Source organism: Pinus tabuliformis, chromosome 7, assembly GCF_031772625.1.
Source record: "Pinus tabuliformis cultivar Carrire ecotype Pingquan chromosome 7, CPIR1, whole genome shotgun sequence".
In the NCBI taxonomy this organism is placed as follows: domain Eukaryota; kingdom Viridiplantae; phylum Streptophyta; class Pinopsida; order Pinales; family Pinaceae; genus Pinus; species Pinus tabuliformis.
In genome coordinates, this window is record NC_142293.1 from 254,306,215 (window position 1) to 254,322,448 (window position 16,234).

Genomic DNA, 16,234 nt, shown 5'->3' on the forward strand with positions numbered 1-16,234 from the left:
GAAACATTAACCCTCCCACATATACTTAAACCAATCCTTTTGCATTCATATAAGCGGAGTAGATTGGTGGATTTGTGAGTGACATAACAAAACATGGCCCTTCAGAACTATGATGACAAAACCATGATGCAGGAACCTTGAAGGCTAGAATCCTGATGCGTGGAATCCTCATGGCACTGTTCCAAGGGGAATATTTTAGGAATATTCCTATACATAATCTATTAGGAATCTTGAATACTCCCTAGGGGGTCTAGGGATGAGAGTGGTAGAAAATAGCCTAGTTTATACACATTTAAACTATAATTTCGCAATGATTGCAATGGTGCCATTTTTTTTGCATTTGAGCACTGTATTTCAAGGGTCATGGTAGAAACCCACCTTCTTCTTTAATTTTTGTGCACGAAGTTTGACATAACAATGTGCATTTCACAAGTGGGTCATGTTTACAGTCAAAATTCTTAGGAAGGCGATATAGAATTGCTCATACTATGATTATTGTGTTTTGAGTAGTCAAGTTTCATGTCATTCCGAGGATTAGAAGTATAATGATGTATTTTTCCATGTACATTCATTTTTTTTAATGAGATGAATGAAGAGGTCTCACCACTATAGAAGGAGGGCTCAAAGACATAGTCCACACTAGACGAACTCCGTCATCAAACTTTTGTATGCATTGTCTTTATGATCTCCTTTATTTTTCTCCTTATTTTAGTGTTTGCATACATTGTTTTTACATGCTCTTTCATGTAATTATCTTACCATCAACAAAAGAAAATAGCTTTGATAATGTCGTAAATCAAAGATTCCAGATCACCTACTATCATACATAAAATTCTATTTTGAAAGAAAAACGGTGGTAAAACCTAGAGAGGTTTACACTTTGTGACTAGTTAACGACTATGAGTGATAACCTATGTAATTGATACCAAGATTTTCACATGTGTGGAGGATAGTGGCCTTTCGCTTTTTGTGTTAATTCTAGTCTAAAAATTGTGTGCTAACTTCTTGAGTTTAGTTTTCCCTCAAGGTATCAAGATATGGGACGGGTGTGGCCAACTATGAGAAAATTTGTGGCACAACTTAGCCTAAAGTGGAGTGGAATGTGGCAAGCCATACTTCAGTTCTAGTATTTTGTAGGTACAATAGTTATATGTTTATTTCGATGTTAATGAGATTCCTTGCTTGAATGATTTAGTGATATGTAGCAATTGTTTTTGCCTTTATATTATTCTATTTATGATCATTGTGTTGGTTATGATAGTAATGTTTGGAGCAATGGGTTTGAATTCACTTGGCTATGAAATTTAAATGAAATGGGATGCAAGGGAAATGCATGATAATTTCAATTAATTACATATCTTTCGTATTAATTGCATGCTATTGTTTTTAATTGCATGAAACTTTTTTTTTTTTTTTCTTTATAGGCTATAAGTGGTTTCATGGAGTTTAACGGTGGAATCCCAAAATGTGATTTATGGGGAAAATGGGGAAACTTGGAATTTTCCCTATAACATTTCTTTTAGGAGGTTCCAAAGAATAAAATTTGGACCATGGTAAGGAGAAATCCTTCTAATCAGCTTGTTCAATTTTTAGATCTTTGGTTGCCATATTTTTGGATATTTGATATGAGGAGGTGAGGCGGCTTGAATGCTTCTTCAAACAACTCATCTTGTCATTTTCCTTATAAATTTTCTTCTTGGAGTTTCTAGATGCTTAAACTTGGACCATAATGAGTGGAAATCTTGTTGATCATCGAGTTAAGCTTTTAGATCTTGATTTGCCATATTTTCATAATTATACTCTATCTTGGTGAATGCCCATGAAATAAAATTTGTTTGGAATTTTCGCTATAATTTTTTTATTGGGAGGTTTTGACGAATAGAATTTTACAGTAGTTGCTTTAGAACCGAAAGAGGCTTTGAATAATTAGGTTCACACTCCATTGTAAACGCCATGAACAGACTCCCCTTCAATGTAAAATATGATATACCTTTAATTTAACTTTAAACATCAAACATATTTGTCTGCTATGCCCGCCCTGCTTTCCTGTAATTAATTTATTGTTAATGTCTTCAAAAGTTTGCACAGCCATAATTTTCAGTTGAACTCCTCTCATGAGAAAAGAACTCCCGGATAAAATTTAGATTGGAGGGCAACGAATCTTGGGCTGTCTCATTGCCAACTCTATAGTTAAAATCTGTACAAAACCTTACCGCGAAGCAAAAGAATATTTCCATGCTGGGTCATCCGAAAGTAATAAAGGTGGAGAGATTCTTTTATGGAACAAACCTTATCAAGAAGAAAAAGCCCATTTTACAATTCTAATGTGAACAAAATGATCTGATGGCGATTTATCGAATGTTCAATTAATGGAAAAATCGTAAAGCTTTCCCCCTTCACACTCTTAGAATACATTCTCTCACCATCTCCAAAGCAAAGTAGCAACCGGAGTTCTATAAAAAAAAATCCAAGTGATTCCAATCCACCGCTCAAAATCTTCTCATTTTGTCTCTGTATATTGCTCACTCTTCCCTGTTTCTGATTTTGTAGCAATATCGTTTATGGTTTTTCTTGCTTCTTGTTTCAGATTTTGTAAGCAGATAATTATATTTTCAAGTTGCAAGGATGTGGTTTAATGGTTAGATTAAATGATTGAGTTGTTAAATGGGAGGTGATCTCACAGCTCTGCGGTCGAATTCTGTGCAAGATTATGTACAACTGAGAGCTGCTGGACTTTCTTGAGAGAATTATATTTCAATCTCTGCGCATTAATGGCGACCCAAAAATCAATATATGGAGATCTTGTGGAAAAGATGGTCAGAAAAAACACTCGGCGCAAGCGCGTGATCACTTATTTCTGCTTAACAATCCTCAGTCTGTTGATCCTAGCTGGGGTAATTGTATTCTTCATATGGTTGGCGCTGCGCCCCCACAAACCAAGATACTTTTTAGAATATGCCTCGTACCCGGAGCTGAATCTGACAGACAAAATTTTGAGTTCGAGAATGGAGCTGAACCTCACGAGCAGGAACCCAAATGGCAGAGTCGGCATATATTACTATAAGATGGAGGGTTACATTTTCTATGGCAATCAGAGAATTGCAGGTTCGGATATTGGCCCCTTCTATCAGGGCCACAAAGCAGTTACGGTTCTGCAGCCCACTTTTACAGCGCACTCTGTGATATTGGGCAAGGAAGCTGCTAGGGATCTCAGGTTAGAGAATTCGGCCGGGGCTTTGGAATTGGAGCTGAAATTGTATGCTCGAATTCGATTCAAGGTCGGGAGCTGGAGGTCAAGGCATTATAATATGAGGGTCAAGTGTGATCAATTGAATCTTGAGAGGAATGGTGGTGGTAATCACTTCAACCACAGGAGATGCGGCGTTTATTTCTGATTGTTTTGGGATTTTTAGGTTGCTCAATCGGAAACATTTCTGAATGGGATCTGAGGATTTATTGTTGAGATCTGAAGGGCATGTATAGTAATAATGGTTCGTTGGATTTGATTTCATAAGATTTCTGAGTAGTTCACCGTTTGTATCGGAGGGACCAAAATAGTTTAAAATCAGGAAAAATACTGGCTTTTAGTGACTGCTTCAGTTGGAATTGAGTATTGTATTTATGTACGTATTGTATTTTTTTTTAAAACGAAAGGTATATGCATTTTTTAATATATGTATGTTAAATTTATATTTTTTATTTATGGAAATTGTGTAGAAAAAAAAACCATCAAGTCATTTGCATGTATCTTGTCCATTTATATTATTTTTTAAGGTTTTTATATTAATTTTTTTTGGTTTATCATATGGAAGAAAAAATAAAATAGTTCAATAATATGGGAAAAAACTTAATAACATCAATAAGGAAAGAAAATTTAAAATAGGTATTTATTTTAAAAAAAAAATCAAAAACCGAATAGAAAAACATACAATGGTATAATATTTTATATCTTAAATTTATGAAGCATTCTCAAAAAGTGGTTATGGGACAGAGACTATGTTAAAAATAAATGGCTCAAACCCATCCAATGTCATGTTTAAAGAAAGCATGTTATATAAAATGTTATTTAACTATTTGTTTGTTATTTAAAATATTATTAAGTTATGACTCGTAAGATAGAAATATTAAAATAATCTGTCGGTTAATTAAAGTATTTCGGTAGTTAGCTGTTATTTCGCTTATAAGGTGGGTTATGCCTAAGTGAATTTAAAAATATATTTTTAGACATTGTTTTTTTAATATTTCTTCATCTAATTAATTTTAGAAATTTATTTATTTAGTGTAAAATATATTTAATAATGAGAAGAATATGAATATGGCATTTTTATTTTTGCATATTTGCCTATTAAAATAGTGATTCTTCAGGTTTGAAGCTTGGAGTTTTTTTGGTTTTTTTTCATATTGATAAAAAAATGAGATATAAAATAGTTATATTCTATTATCATCATATTTTATTTAAAAATGAAAATCTTATTAGTTTTATGTGAATCACTAGTATCTTACTTGATTTGTCTCTCATAGATTAATTAAGAAAGAATACATTAACATTCTCCTACGAAAAATATAGAATTTTGCCTATTACACTAGTGGTGTGTTGCGAATCACTATTGTTGTTAGACCAAAAACTCCAGGTGTTAGTTAATGATCCCATGGCGAGATAAGAATCCACCCTAGGTGACTTGTCTAATGTCCGACAATCGTATCCCAACAATGGGTGTGTATCGAACTCATGACCTACACTCTCATACTAATTGTTGGGAATCACAATTGTCCTTAGACAAAAAACTGCAGGTGTTAGTTAATGATAGCATCACCATAGATAAAGATGCACAAGAGCTGATTAGTCTATGTTGTGAAACACACCTAAGCGTTGACTTATCCAATGTTCAACACCCTCATGCACATATATCATTTAAAGCAGGTAAATAACTCTGTTCTTTTCTTAATAAATTAACTGTAAAGACAAAAAAGATTCTAAAAAAAGACTATTGCAGTTTGAATTTTAACATAAAAATATCCCCATGTATGACACAACTTTTCTTGGTAACAACTTGTAAGAGCCCAAAAGTTTCAGGTGATTTTACTTCCATTTATGGAGATAAATTGTACCTGCAGTCCTTGATTAGAAAAAACATTTGCTATTCTATTGTGTTCTATGGATATATATCTATGAAAGAAATTGACTTGTTGAAAATGCTCCAATCATCTTTGTCGTTTTAGACTCTCAATAAATAAGATTGAAAAACTGTAATTGTACATTCACTTTCAAGTATTCAATTATGGATTTGGAATTTTCTGCGATCTATACCTTTGTTATATTCATAAACTTCCCCACATAACATAGAAGTGAGTGGTTAAATTAGGCTGAGTGGTTAAATTAGGCTCAAAAATATAGTGACAATTATGATCGGGGATAGACTACTGCGTTAGACCTACCAATTCTCCTCATTAAAAAAAACATTTCCAACCTCTTGCAAAGCAATATGAATGCTCTAACTGTCTCCCCTGGGAATAATATCCATCAGGCTTTTGTCATCATGATCCGGAGTCCATTCACAAATTCGCTTTCACTTACTCCATCTCAATCAATTATGTAAAGTTTGCAAAGACAGGCACCGAAAAGATGCCTTATCGACAAATTTGTACCAGATATTGTTGGGCACGCCGACAAGTCCAATCTTGCATGACGTGGCATCTTTTTGACTTTGTTTATCACTGCAGGAGGGAAACTTATAGAACAGTGACACTCGTCCTTTTTTTTTAATAATGAATTCTAATTTTCATTTTAAGTAGATAGTTTAAGTTCTAGTACACAGATTTAAGTTTATTTTAAATTTGAATTTAAAGCTTAAAAAAATTGATTGATAGTTAAAGTTCTAGTAAGGATTTATTTTTATTTTTTTTAAATTTGAATTTAAAGTTTAAAATAATTAATTAAACTTTCTTTAGTATGATTTTTTAGATTGATTTAATTTGTTTTAAAGGTTCACCTATGTTATAAATCCAAATCCAAATCATAAAAATGATTAAGATTATATTTTTTAATATGTAAATTTATTTTATCGCTTAATTTCATTTCATGTATTTTTCTTGATATTAAAAGAAATTGCACAATAATTTTTTTATCACTCTCAATGTATCCAATGTTAAAATGGATTTAGACTAATTTAATATATATTTTTAAATATTCATTTATTTATTTATATAGTTATATATGTTTTGTTTTTAGTTCAAAGATTTTCTCTCCCTTCGAGTTTGGAAGAGATGGTGTAATGTCCTTTCTTGTCCGGTTAAATATTTAAAAATAAAATTGAGATAAAATATCTTCTCAATCTTTTAAGCTCTAGGTTTTCATAACCCACAGTTTTGCCAATGATGTTATTATGTAAGAATATATATATATATATATATATATATATATATATATATAGATATATATATGATACGAGCCTAGATCCATTATACCAAGTCCCATGAGGGAACGAATCTCTTGAGGTGAAAACCTCTTTTAGAGTGAAATGAGATTTGATCCATCTTTACTCTTTGCTAGATCCCGAGTTAAGATTGATCTAGGTTGGTTTTTCAATTTAATTTTCTAGAAGTGTGTGTATGTTGGAATAGAGCTTCCAAAATTTTAATTTCATTATTAATAATAATTAATAAATGAATACAAGAGATTTAACCTCTATGGCATATGTATGCACTATGTATGCAATAAATTTAATAGTAATCAAGATAAAGGGTTCATGTTTATGTGATATCCCCTCGTTAACATTTCTCTTTTATGAATAATTATAAATTATTTTAAATTAACGAAGAAAGGGAAATAGATTCCACTATTTGAGGGAAGGGGCTCCTTGAGGAAATGGTTGATTTAAAATATTAGTTTTGATTGGCTGAAAATAATTAAATGTGTCGATTGTGCGTTAAATGTAATTGAAAGTGGAAGGCTTTGTCCAAGTGTCCTTAGCCCCTAACAACAAGAAAATAAAGAAAAACGATTAATGGAACAACATGGGATGCATGGAAATTCGAGAGGAGCCATAGAGTTCGCTATCGAGTGACACAAGAAAAAAATCAGCGATGGAGGGAGGGGAGATATGTGGTCTGTGTTGATGATTTTTGTGTATGAACACATAACAAAAAGGAGATCAAGTGATCTTCGATGTGGAACTGAAAGCTTGGAAAAAGGACACAGTCTAGGGAACCCTCTCGGTGAGGATTCCTGGGTGAATTATTCTTAGAGAGCGTGGCTTGTGTGTAAGGCTGAAGAACCCACGAGAAGCTTATGAGTTGATGAACCGGTTAGATTTTGGAGGAATCACTCAAATGTTTGTGAGGGATGATGAATCACTAGTAGTTTCCTTGAGGATGAAGCCCTAGTGCTTGACTCACTGAATAACCACCCAAAGAAGTGATTTTTTTACCACTAACAACTTACCATTGAAGAACCTTCCCTATAGTAGACAGTCTTCTCCTGAAATTCTGTTAGAGTTCTCTACACTGTGAATTGTTTGTATGGCAATGAATGTTCATGAATAGCGTGATTGATGATGAATTTATCTAGTGGATGAAGGTAGAGGGGCCTCGTGACATCTTGTTTCAGTTATGCTCATAGGTTGGAAGTACTCAGAAGCACCCCACCACAAGCTTTGGAAACTAACTCGGGGGGGGGGGGGACAATTCCAAGTAATGCTCGGCTGCAGTTATCTATGATTGCGGGGAGAGCCATAGTCCCGATCTTAGTTGGAATTCCGATGTTGAATTAAGATAAGTGTTTGTAAATGTGTTCCTTGTTACTAAGTTCATATTGATTTGTTAGTTTTTTGTTCATTCATTGTATCAGTGGTTCATTGTCCACTCTTCTTGAAATTGTGAAATGCTTAGGAATGTGTATTTTTTGGTTGTAATGTTGCACTCACACCCTTTGTGTAGGATACACATATATATAACCATTTGGGTGAGTGTTGTATACACCAGTAATACCTTTATACGAAGTATGAGCATTTTTCTTCAAGTGCATGTTTATGCCTGTAGATTGATTTGGTCTAAATATGATGCCTAAAGGGATATAGTAACATTAACCTTGAGCCTGATGGTATGGTTATTCCTGTAATTTGAACTAGAAAGGAGGTTTCATGTTTGTTATTTGGATGATGGACTCCCCCTAGCCTTCTAGGGCATTGTATGGCCTCTCGTTACCTAGGTAATTTTTATTTATGCTTATTATTTCCACTTAAGGGACCTGTAGGTCTCTAGGACAAGATCTACAGGCTCCATGTAAGTCATTGAGACGTGAGGACTTTGTTGACCTCTGTGGGCCTGCATGGACAAGTCCTTTTACAAAATTTTACCTTTCATGCATTTAAAACTCAATACAAGTAATCATATAAAAACCTTAGAGGGAATAACATTAATGCATGCTTACTGGAAATCGCTGAGGTTTGGCATAGATCTAAGGATTTACAAAATTACAATAGTCACACCATAGCGGGATTCCTATGTGCACGGTGAGCAATATGAGTAGGTCAAAAACCTAAGTCCACAAGACCTTCGCTGCATAACCTTATCTCGTAGCCATGGAAATACTTATTGGGTCACATCGAGTTTGGGCCTTGAGGGCTAAGTATTGATTCCATGTAGCTTAACACAAATTATAATGGAGAAGGGAAGTTAAGCGCAAGGGATGGAATGAATAATCAAGTCCCAAACAATATGTAGCAATACTAGCGGTGGACTCTCATAATTGGGCGATCAGGTTTTGGGCCTAGTAGGGTGCAAGCAGTAGTATGAGGAGGAACTCAGGCCGACATTTGAGTCATGCCAACCTTTGAGTCATCGGTCGAAGGTTTGGACCAATTTTTGTGATCAAATCACCAAGTAAGCAGGTCGGACCAACCTCCATGTTCACGGTTAGGAGGTCGGGCCCACCATTAAATTAACGTGCACATAGCTAAACCTTGACTAACATCCAACTAGCTTAAGTTGGGATACCTACCACATGTACTTGTCCACAATGGCGATCTAGATATGTCACCTATCACGTGGGATGCTATGTGGCAACCACATGGAGGTCTTGATGATGTGGCAAGGTCAAGATGAGCTATCTTTAGAAGGCCACAAATTATTATTCGTGAGTTGGATTGAGATGAAATTACACCATTGGAATTACCTTGACGAACCAAATGCAATGGTGATGTTTGATTAAGATTTTTAATGGGTCGAAATGGATCAAAATTTTTTAACCCCATTTCCATAAGAACACCTTAGATCTTAGGTAAACATAGTGACCACCTCCCTCTATTATCATCTGTATTACTGGGCTTAGGAGGGGGTGTGATACAAAGTGGTATCAGAGTATCCCAGTTCAACACTTGGATTAGATGGGAAAAATAAGTTAGTACTCTGTTATAGGGTTAACAGAGGAAAGAGTTTCATAATGATTCTTAGAATATTAACTAAACTAAAGTTTAGGTGTTAAGAGATAATCTATATTTGATTATTATATGAGCTAAAAAATTGTATTCACTGATATATTTGTTACCATTCATGTAGATGGGATAATGGTTGTGGCTTAATGTTGATTACCGTTGATGAGCTAACATGACTTGTTTTGTTGTAGTTAGTTGTGATGGAAGTTCCATAAAAATGAAGTTCGTGGTCATGACTATGCATATGTATTCATGTTATAATGCATCTAATAGTTGTGTGTGAATGAAGATACATCAGAAGTAGCAAAGGATAGTAAGGAATTAAATGATGAGGTGAACATGTTCAATATGGTTTCGGTAGGTCACAACATGGGCATGAAGAAGAAAGCTCGGTCGGAAATAAGGGAGGAGAAAACTCTCCTAATTGGATGGATATCTTGAGGAGCCTACAAGATGACATTAGGAGCTATAAGGAATATAATGAAAGGTTAGTAAGGGCTCATGAATAGTAAGTTTAGGAAAATTTATTCATACTGCAAATCCTCTCAGACCTACAGAGAAAAATGAAACATGAGTTGGGGGCTAGTCAAGGAGAGTAAGAGAACCCTTTGGGATCAGAGGAGACAACAAATGGGGAAGATGGTAGCAGGCCCAAGAAGAGGGAAAAAAGGGAAAGTGAAGATACAATGAGAGTAAAATAACCATTAAGCACCCCAAAGAGAAGGACTATTACTTATGGCCATCATTCTCGTAGTCCTTCTTGTTTTACTACCAAGAGGCAACATCATCATCACTCTCATCATTAGAAGAGGAGAAGAGGAAGGGATTATATGCCAGAATATTTAAGAAAAAAACCACCCACATTTGATGGAGAGACCAAGAAATTTGAATATCCAAAATATTATCTGCTTGGAATGAAGAAGTTATTTAGAATCCATAACTATTCTGAGAATGTGAAAGAAAAGGTAACCACTTATAGCTTGAAACGAAAAGAAGACATATTGTGGGAAGATTTGAAGAATGTTAGGGGAATAAAAGAATAAGGATTGAATTGGAATGAATTTGAAAGCCCATTTAGTGAAAATTAATTATCAGACAACTACTATGACAATAAGGAAAAAGTGTTTTATGAGTTTAGAATGGGGAAAATGTCAGATGAAGAATATGTCACCAAGTTCATGGAGTTGTTGAGATATGTGGCATATATTAAAGTTGAGAAGGTAAAATTTTAGAGGTTTATTAGTGGATATATTTCATCATTCGGACATAAAATTGGGTTAACTGAGCCTTAGACATTGAATAATGTCATTAAAAATTTTATGCAACTAGATCTCAAAATAAAATAAAAGATAGGTCAACAACTTGAGAATTATCATCTTCGAGGGGGAATCCTCCCTTACATCATATAAATTAACAATTCTTCTATGATACAAATGAGAAGACCTCCTTTCTATATATAGGAGTCTAAGTGGTCACAATATAATCACAACCTACATAACAATAGTAATGTTAGGGAACAATAATAATAATAGTGGGCTTCTATGGGGCAAAACAATAATAATATGGGGGATACATTAACAATAACAAAAAGGGAGCTACACTAAAAATAATAATAAGGGAGCTACACTAGTAATATAGGGACCTAACATGGCCCTCTCTTTCAAATTTTTTTTTTTTCAATGCTTGAGTGGTTATGGATGCTTTTGTATAAAATTCTCATCTTCCCATGTGGAATCTTCAGTAGGAAAGTTCTTCCACTGAATGAGATACTTTCAAATGGATCGATTCCATAGTTGTCTAGTACTTTTTCCCGTGACTACTTTATGCTCAAATATGATTTTTCCATCTTTGTCAAGTTCTGGAAATATTGTTTGAACTAGTAGTTTGTCATCGATAACCTTATTTAAGCATGAAACATGGAAAACTAGGTGTACTCGAGAAGATGCAGGCAACTCCAGTTTGTATGCCATAGTACCAATTTTTTGCAACACCTTGTAATGACCATAGTACTTGGGTGATAATTTATTACCCTTCTTAGCTTGCTTGATTGCTTGAGGTACATTTATTTGTATGGTTGTAGCCGTAAAAATAACCAATTGCCTATGTCAAAACTTTTTTCACTATGATGTTGATCTGCTTGTTGTTTCATTCAATTTTGCTCCACAGTGAGCTTATCCTTTAAGAGTTGGAGAAATTTTTGTTGACGCCCGATGTCATCTTCCATTACTTGAACCTTATAACTTTCTCTAAAAGATGATGTGATGGGTGGTGGATGATATCCAAAAATTTCCATAAATGGGATCGTTTTTGTTGCAGTATGGAAGGAAGTAGTATACAACCATTCAACCAGATGTAACCACTTGACCCATTGTGTTTTTTTTATCAAATATAAAGAAAAAATATATCATTCCAAACATTTGTTCACTATCTTAGTTTTCTCGTCAGGTTGAGGATGATAAATGAACTATGAGCTAATTGAGTATCAAGATGCGAAACTAATTATGTCCAAAAATTTCTAGTGAAAATGGGATCTCTATCACTTACAATAATCCTTAGGTTTCCATGTACCTTTGAATTGTTGCCATAAATGAATTATCAAGTATACCAACATTAAAAGGAAGAGATAATGCATAAAAGTGTGCATACTTGGTAAGTCTATAAACTACCACCATGATAACACTCTTTCATACAAACTTGGGTAAACTTTTGATAAAATCCATTGATACCTCCTCCAAATGCTAAATTGGAATGGATAAAGGTTGTAACAGACCCATTATATTAAGGGTCTCAATTTTATTTTGTTTCAAAAAAAAAAATCCATAAACTTTTGAATATTAGGTTTAAGGCCATCCCAAAAAAGTTCCTTCTTGACCCTGTGGTAAGTTTTTTGAAATCACGAGTTTCCTCCTAAGGGGGAGGTGTGCAATTCCAAAATAATATTTTCTTTCAATTGAGAATTTGTAAATAGATATAAGTGATATTTGTACCGCAATGAATCATTTTTCCAGATAAATTTATTAGATGTATTAGGATCTTGTTGTAGCTTTTGAATGAGTGTCAACACCTCTTTATGTGACACCTGTTTTGACTTTGTCCACATCTTGAGCGTATGCCATATTTTACACTTGATTGGAATCCAAAAATAAATGCCAAGGGAAAATGACAAAAAGTGATTAAGGAAGTGCATATTGGCCCCACTACTCAGGAGAATCAATGAAGGTTTAACACTACATGCAAGCATTGTTCTGCTTGAGAAGAAGCCAAGAGTTATAGGAATTTTCCATATAAGTGTTGGAAATGTGGTGAAAATCACTTGAGAAAGGATTGTCCATAGCACATGCAAACAAATAGGAAGTGCATATTCTGGGAGATGTGGCATGTGGTATGCCTAGGATCTATGCAACACTAGACAATTATCAATTAGATCATCAAATTATTTCTGATTTGATTGAACCTGGTTCTAATTATAGCTACGTTTGCCCAATTCTCGTGGAAAAATGCAAGCTGGACAAAGAACCACATGAGGAATCTTGGCTAGTTCAATTAGCCATGGGGATAAAGAAGAGGGTTTAAATTTGGGTGAAGGTTTTCCGAATGGAATTAAATTGGATGAAAACAATGGCAAATCTCAATGTGCTACCACTGGGTACATACAACATGTTTTTGGGCATGATTGGTTGTATGCACAAAGGAATAAAGTTGATTGTTTTGAGAAGTCAATCGAATGCCTAGATGAACATGGATAAAATAAGATATTACAAGGGAAGCTAAATCCTACTTTTGTGAGATTGATCACAACCATGCAATGAAGAGAAACCATAGGAAGGGGTGCATCTTATTTCTTGTGAAAATCTCTAGCAATGAGAAATCCAACATTAGCACTTAGGATAATGACAATGACATGATACTAATATCAATCATCTTCGAGGCTATGCTCCAAGAATTTCTTGCCAGAAAATATTTAGATAAGCATACTCATGATGATGAAGCTTTAGTACTCAGATCAACACTTCATGATGCAAATTTAAGTGATGGAATCAAGCTAACCTACAAGCTAGGAATGACATATCGTTCAACATATGCTATCAGACTAGAATTGAATAGTCTTAATGTTGATAATGACAAAGGTAACCAACAAGTACTTATCCCACACATGGAGAAGCTTCTGAGCAAGGTAGGCATGCTATTTGTTTTGGTTGTGGTTTTATCGAAAAATTAATTGTAAAGTATCAAGTCCAAGTTTAGCTTTGGTGCTAGATATTCCTTTTATTGATTCAGTGTTAACATCGATATGTTGACGAAGTTCAAAATGTCAAGCATTCAAGTTTGTAAAGTATAGCAAGGACTTTGAAATTTCACTTTGTAAAGTATAGCAAGGACTTTGAAATTTCACTTCAATATGATCCTTCTGATATACTACCACTAGGGTTTCCTCTGGAAAAGTTGCAACTTAGCATGCTTCAAGCTTAACTGATACCTACACAAAGTACGATGATGATATGATGCTTTGTTTAGGATAGTTAGTGCATTAACATTATCCTTGTGTTTCTACAAAAGAACTTACATTTTCTTTCATATTTCCCACAATATGCCTTATTTTTTTGTACAATGTAATAAATCAAGAAATCATCTGGCACAAATCAATATTATTACTAATACTTCGTAAAATATTCTCAGGTATGCAATACTAAACCTCTCTGCACCGATAAAGACATACTTACACTTTTATTTGAGCAAAAGTGGTGTGGTGTCATTTGATTGTGCTGAGACTATAATACAATTTAACAGCTAAAAATTCAACCTCAACTTTGTCAAATGCATCATCTGAAGCAAGTACAAGTACAACCAACTCTAGTGAAAAGGAAGAAGGAAACTTAAGTGGCGAGGAATTTGAGAATAATGCTACAACTCCTGAAAATGTAACTCAAGATTCAAAGCCCATAACTGAAAAGAAGTTAAGAAAAATAAATTTTAGAGTTCCTCTCAAGGTTGGTGATTGGATAATCCAGTTTTTACGTTAGTTTCTTCCCTTTGAGTATAAATTACCAATTTATTCTAACATTATTTATTGAAGCCTAGATATTTTTTGCGATAGTTATTTTAAATGTGTATTGAATATTTAACAACTCTTGATTAGTTTGAGTTTTGGAATGCAGATAATCGAAGTTACTCATGATCTTCGAAGAGGCCTCTCTAAAGAATCACTTTCATAAGTTGTAGTTAGGCTTTCTCATCAAAATCGGAAATATGCAGAGAGGAAAAGGGAAACTGAACTTAAAAATAGCCTCGATGAATACATTTGTTCCACTAAAGAAAATGTATTTATTATGGGATGTTAGATTATCTTTGAATTCATTTTTTTAATAAATGTTCTTTACCCATTTTCAAATATCACACTATAAATTAACACATTTTGTTGACTATTAGTTCTCGTAGATAGTTCTTGTTGATAAGAATTTTGTGCCTTGTAGTTTGATCAAGTGTAAGAGCATGTTGTGATGATTAATAACTCTAATTTTATCATAGATTTTAACTTCAGTGTTTTCAAATGCCAAATTTGCATTTTTCTAGCTCTTGAGTGCTTTATGCCATGTATCTTTGCCTCCTCATGGATGCTCACATTTATGTTTTAAGAGTGTGTACTATCATCTTCATAATTCAATTCTCATCCCGACCATAAGATGTAAGAGATTTTTGTAAGCTTATCTTCCTACCTTAGCTTCTATGCCTTTTGTGTGTGGTATAACTAGAATTGACATAGTACTATGTTTCACTAATAGAAAAGTACAATTAGTTGTAATAAATTTTATCTTGGTATAAAATTGGTACCTAATGGAAATTATAGTTGACTATTAAGAACTATAATAACCCACAAAAACTTCAAAATACCAATAATGAACACTGAAGCAAGTTATGTTTGGATATCACAACAATTGCAACTTCTCAAACTTATTTGCCCCATAACAATAGTAGTGCTTGATGTTGCTATGTTTTAGGGCCCACCCATGTAGCATCCTCTAATGGTAAAATCTTCCATTGAATGAGGTATTTTGGTAGTACCTTAGTCTTCAGCTTCTTCTCTAGAGTTACGAAACTCACTCTAGAATTAAAATAAGTTGTCAATCATCTAGAGGAGGCAAGATGATTTCCCTACCACTTTCTTAAAACACTAGACATGAAAATTGTTGTGAACTCATGATATTTCTGTCAGTTCAAGAGTATATGCAAATTTTCTTACTCTTGTTAGAACCTTGTAAGGTCCATGGTATCTAGTCCCAAGTTTTCCCACATCATTTCCTTCGAGAATTGATTATGAAGTTGAGTCTCAAGAGAACCCAATCGACTGCTTGAAATTTCCACTAACTATGGTGTTGGACTAGTTGGGACTTCATCCCACCTTGGGCTAGTTTGAGGTTCTCCTTTTGCTTCTTTAGTATTTGTTAGGATTCCTTTAGAAAATATCTAACAGCCAATGTTTGAGTGTTTTCAATGGTCAAATAAATCAACAAAGGAGGGTCATAAGAATAAAAGGCTTTAAATGTTGACATTCAAATGCATGGGGTGTATTTTATATTGTACAAGTTATTTTCCAAGTGCAACTAATTTTTTCAAGGAAGGGTGTTGTTCTGCAACACAATTTCAAAGTACTCTTCGTGACATTTATTAACAATCTCCATTTTTCCATTAGTATGACAGTGACAACTAGTGGTTGGGATCAATATGGTGCCATCCATTTAAAAGAATTCCTTCCTATAGTTGTTGATGAACTTTGGGCCTTGGTCATTAATGATGTTCTTTGGAAT

At 34.0% G+C, this 16,234-nt stretch overlaps 1 protein-coding gene across 1 annotated transcript; it reads left to right on the forward strand.

Annotated features, from left to right (window-relative positions):
• Positions 1 to 2,469: 2,469 nt before the first annotated feature.
• Positions 2,470 to 3,709, forward strand: LOC149246803 (NDR1/HIN1-like protein 10). The gene has a single exon (XM_089455759.1). It carries the CDS (start codon positions 2,772 to 2,774, stop codon positions 3,393 to 3,395), a length of 624 nt encoding a protein of 207 aa, XP_089311885.1. The 5' UTR covers positions 2,470 to 2,771; the 3' UTR covers positions 3,396 to 3,709.
• The last annotated feature ends 12,525 nt before the right edge of the window (positions 3,710 to 16,234 follow it).

Coding starts and splice junctions, on each gene's coding strand:
- LOC149246803 (XM_089455759.1), top strand. CDS start 2,772: ATGGCGACCCAAAAATCAATATATGGAGATCTTGTGGAAAAGATGGTC.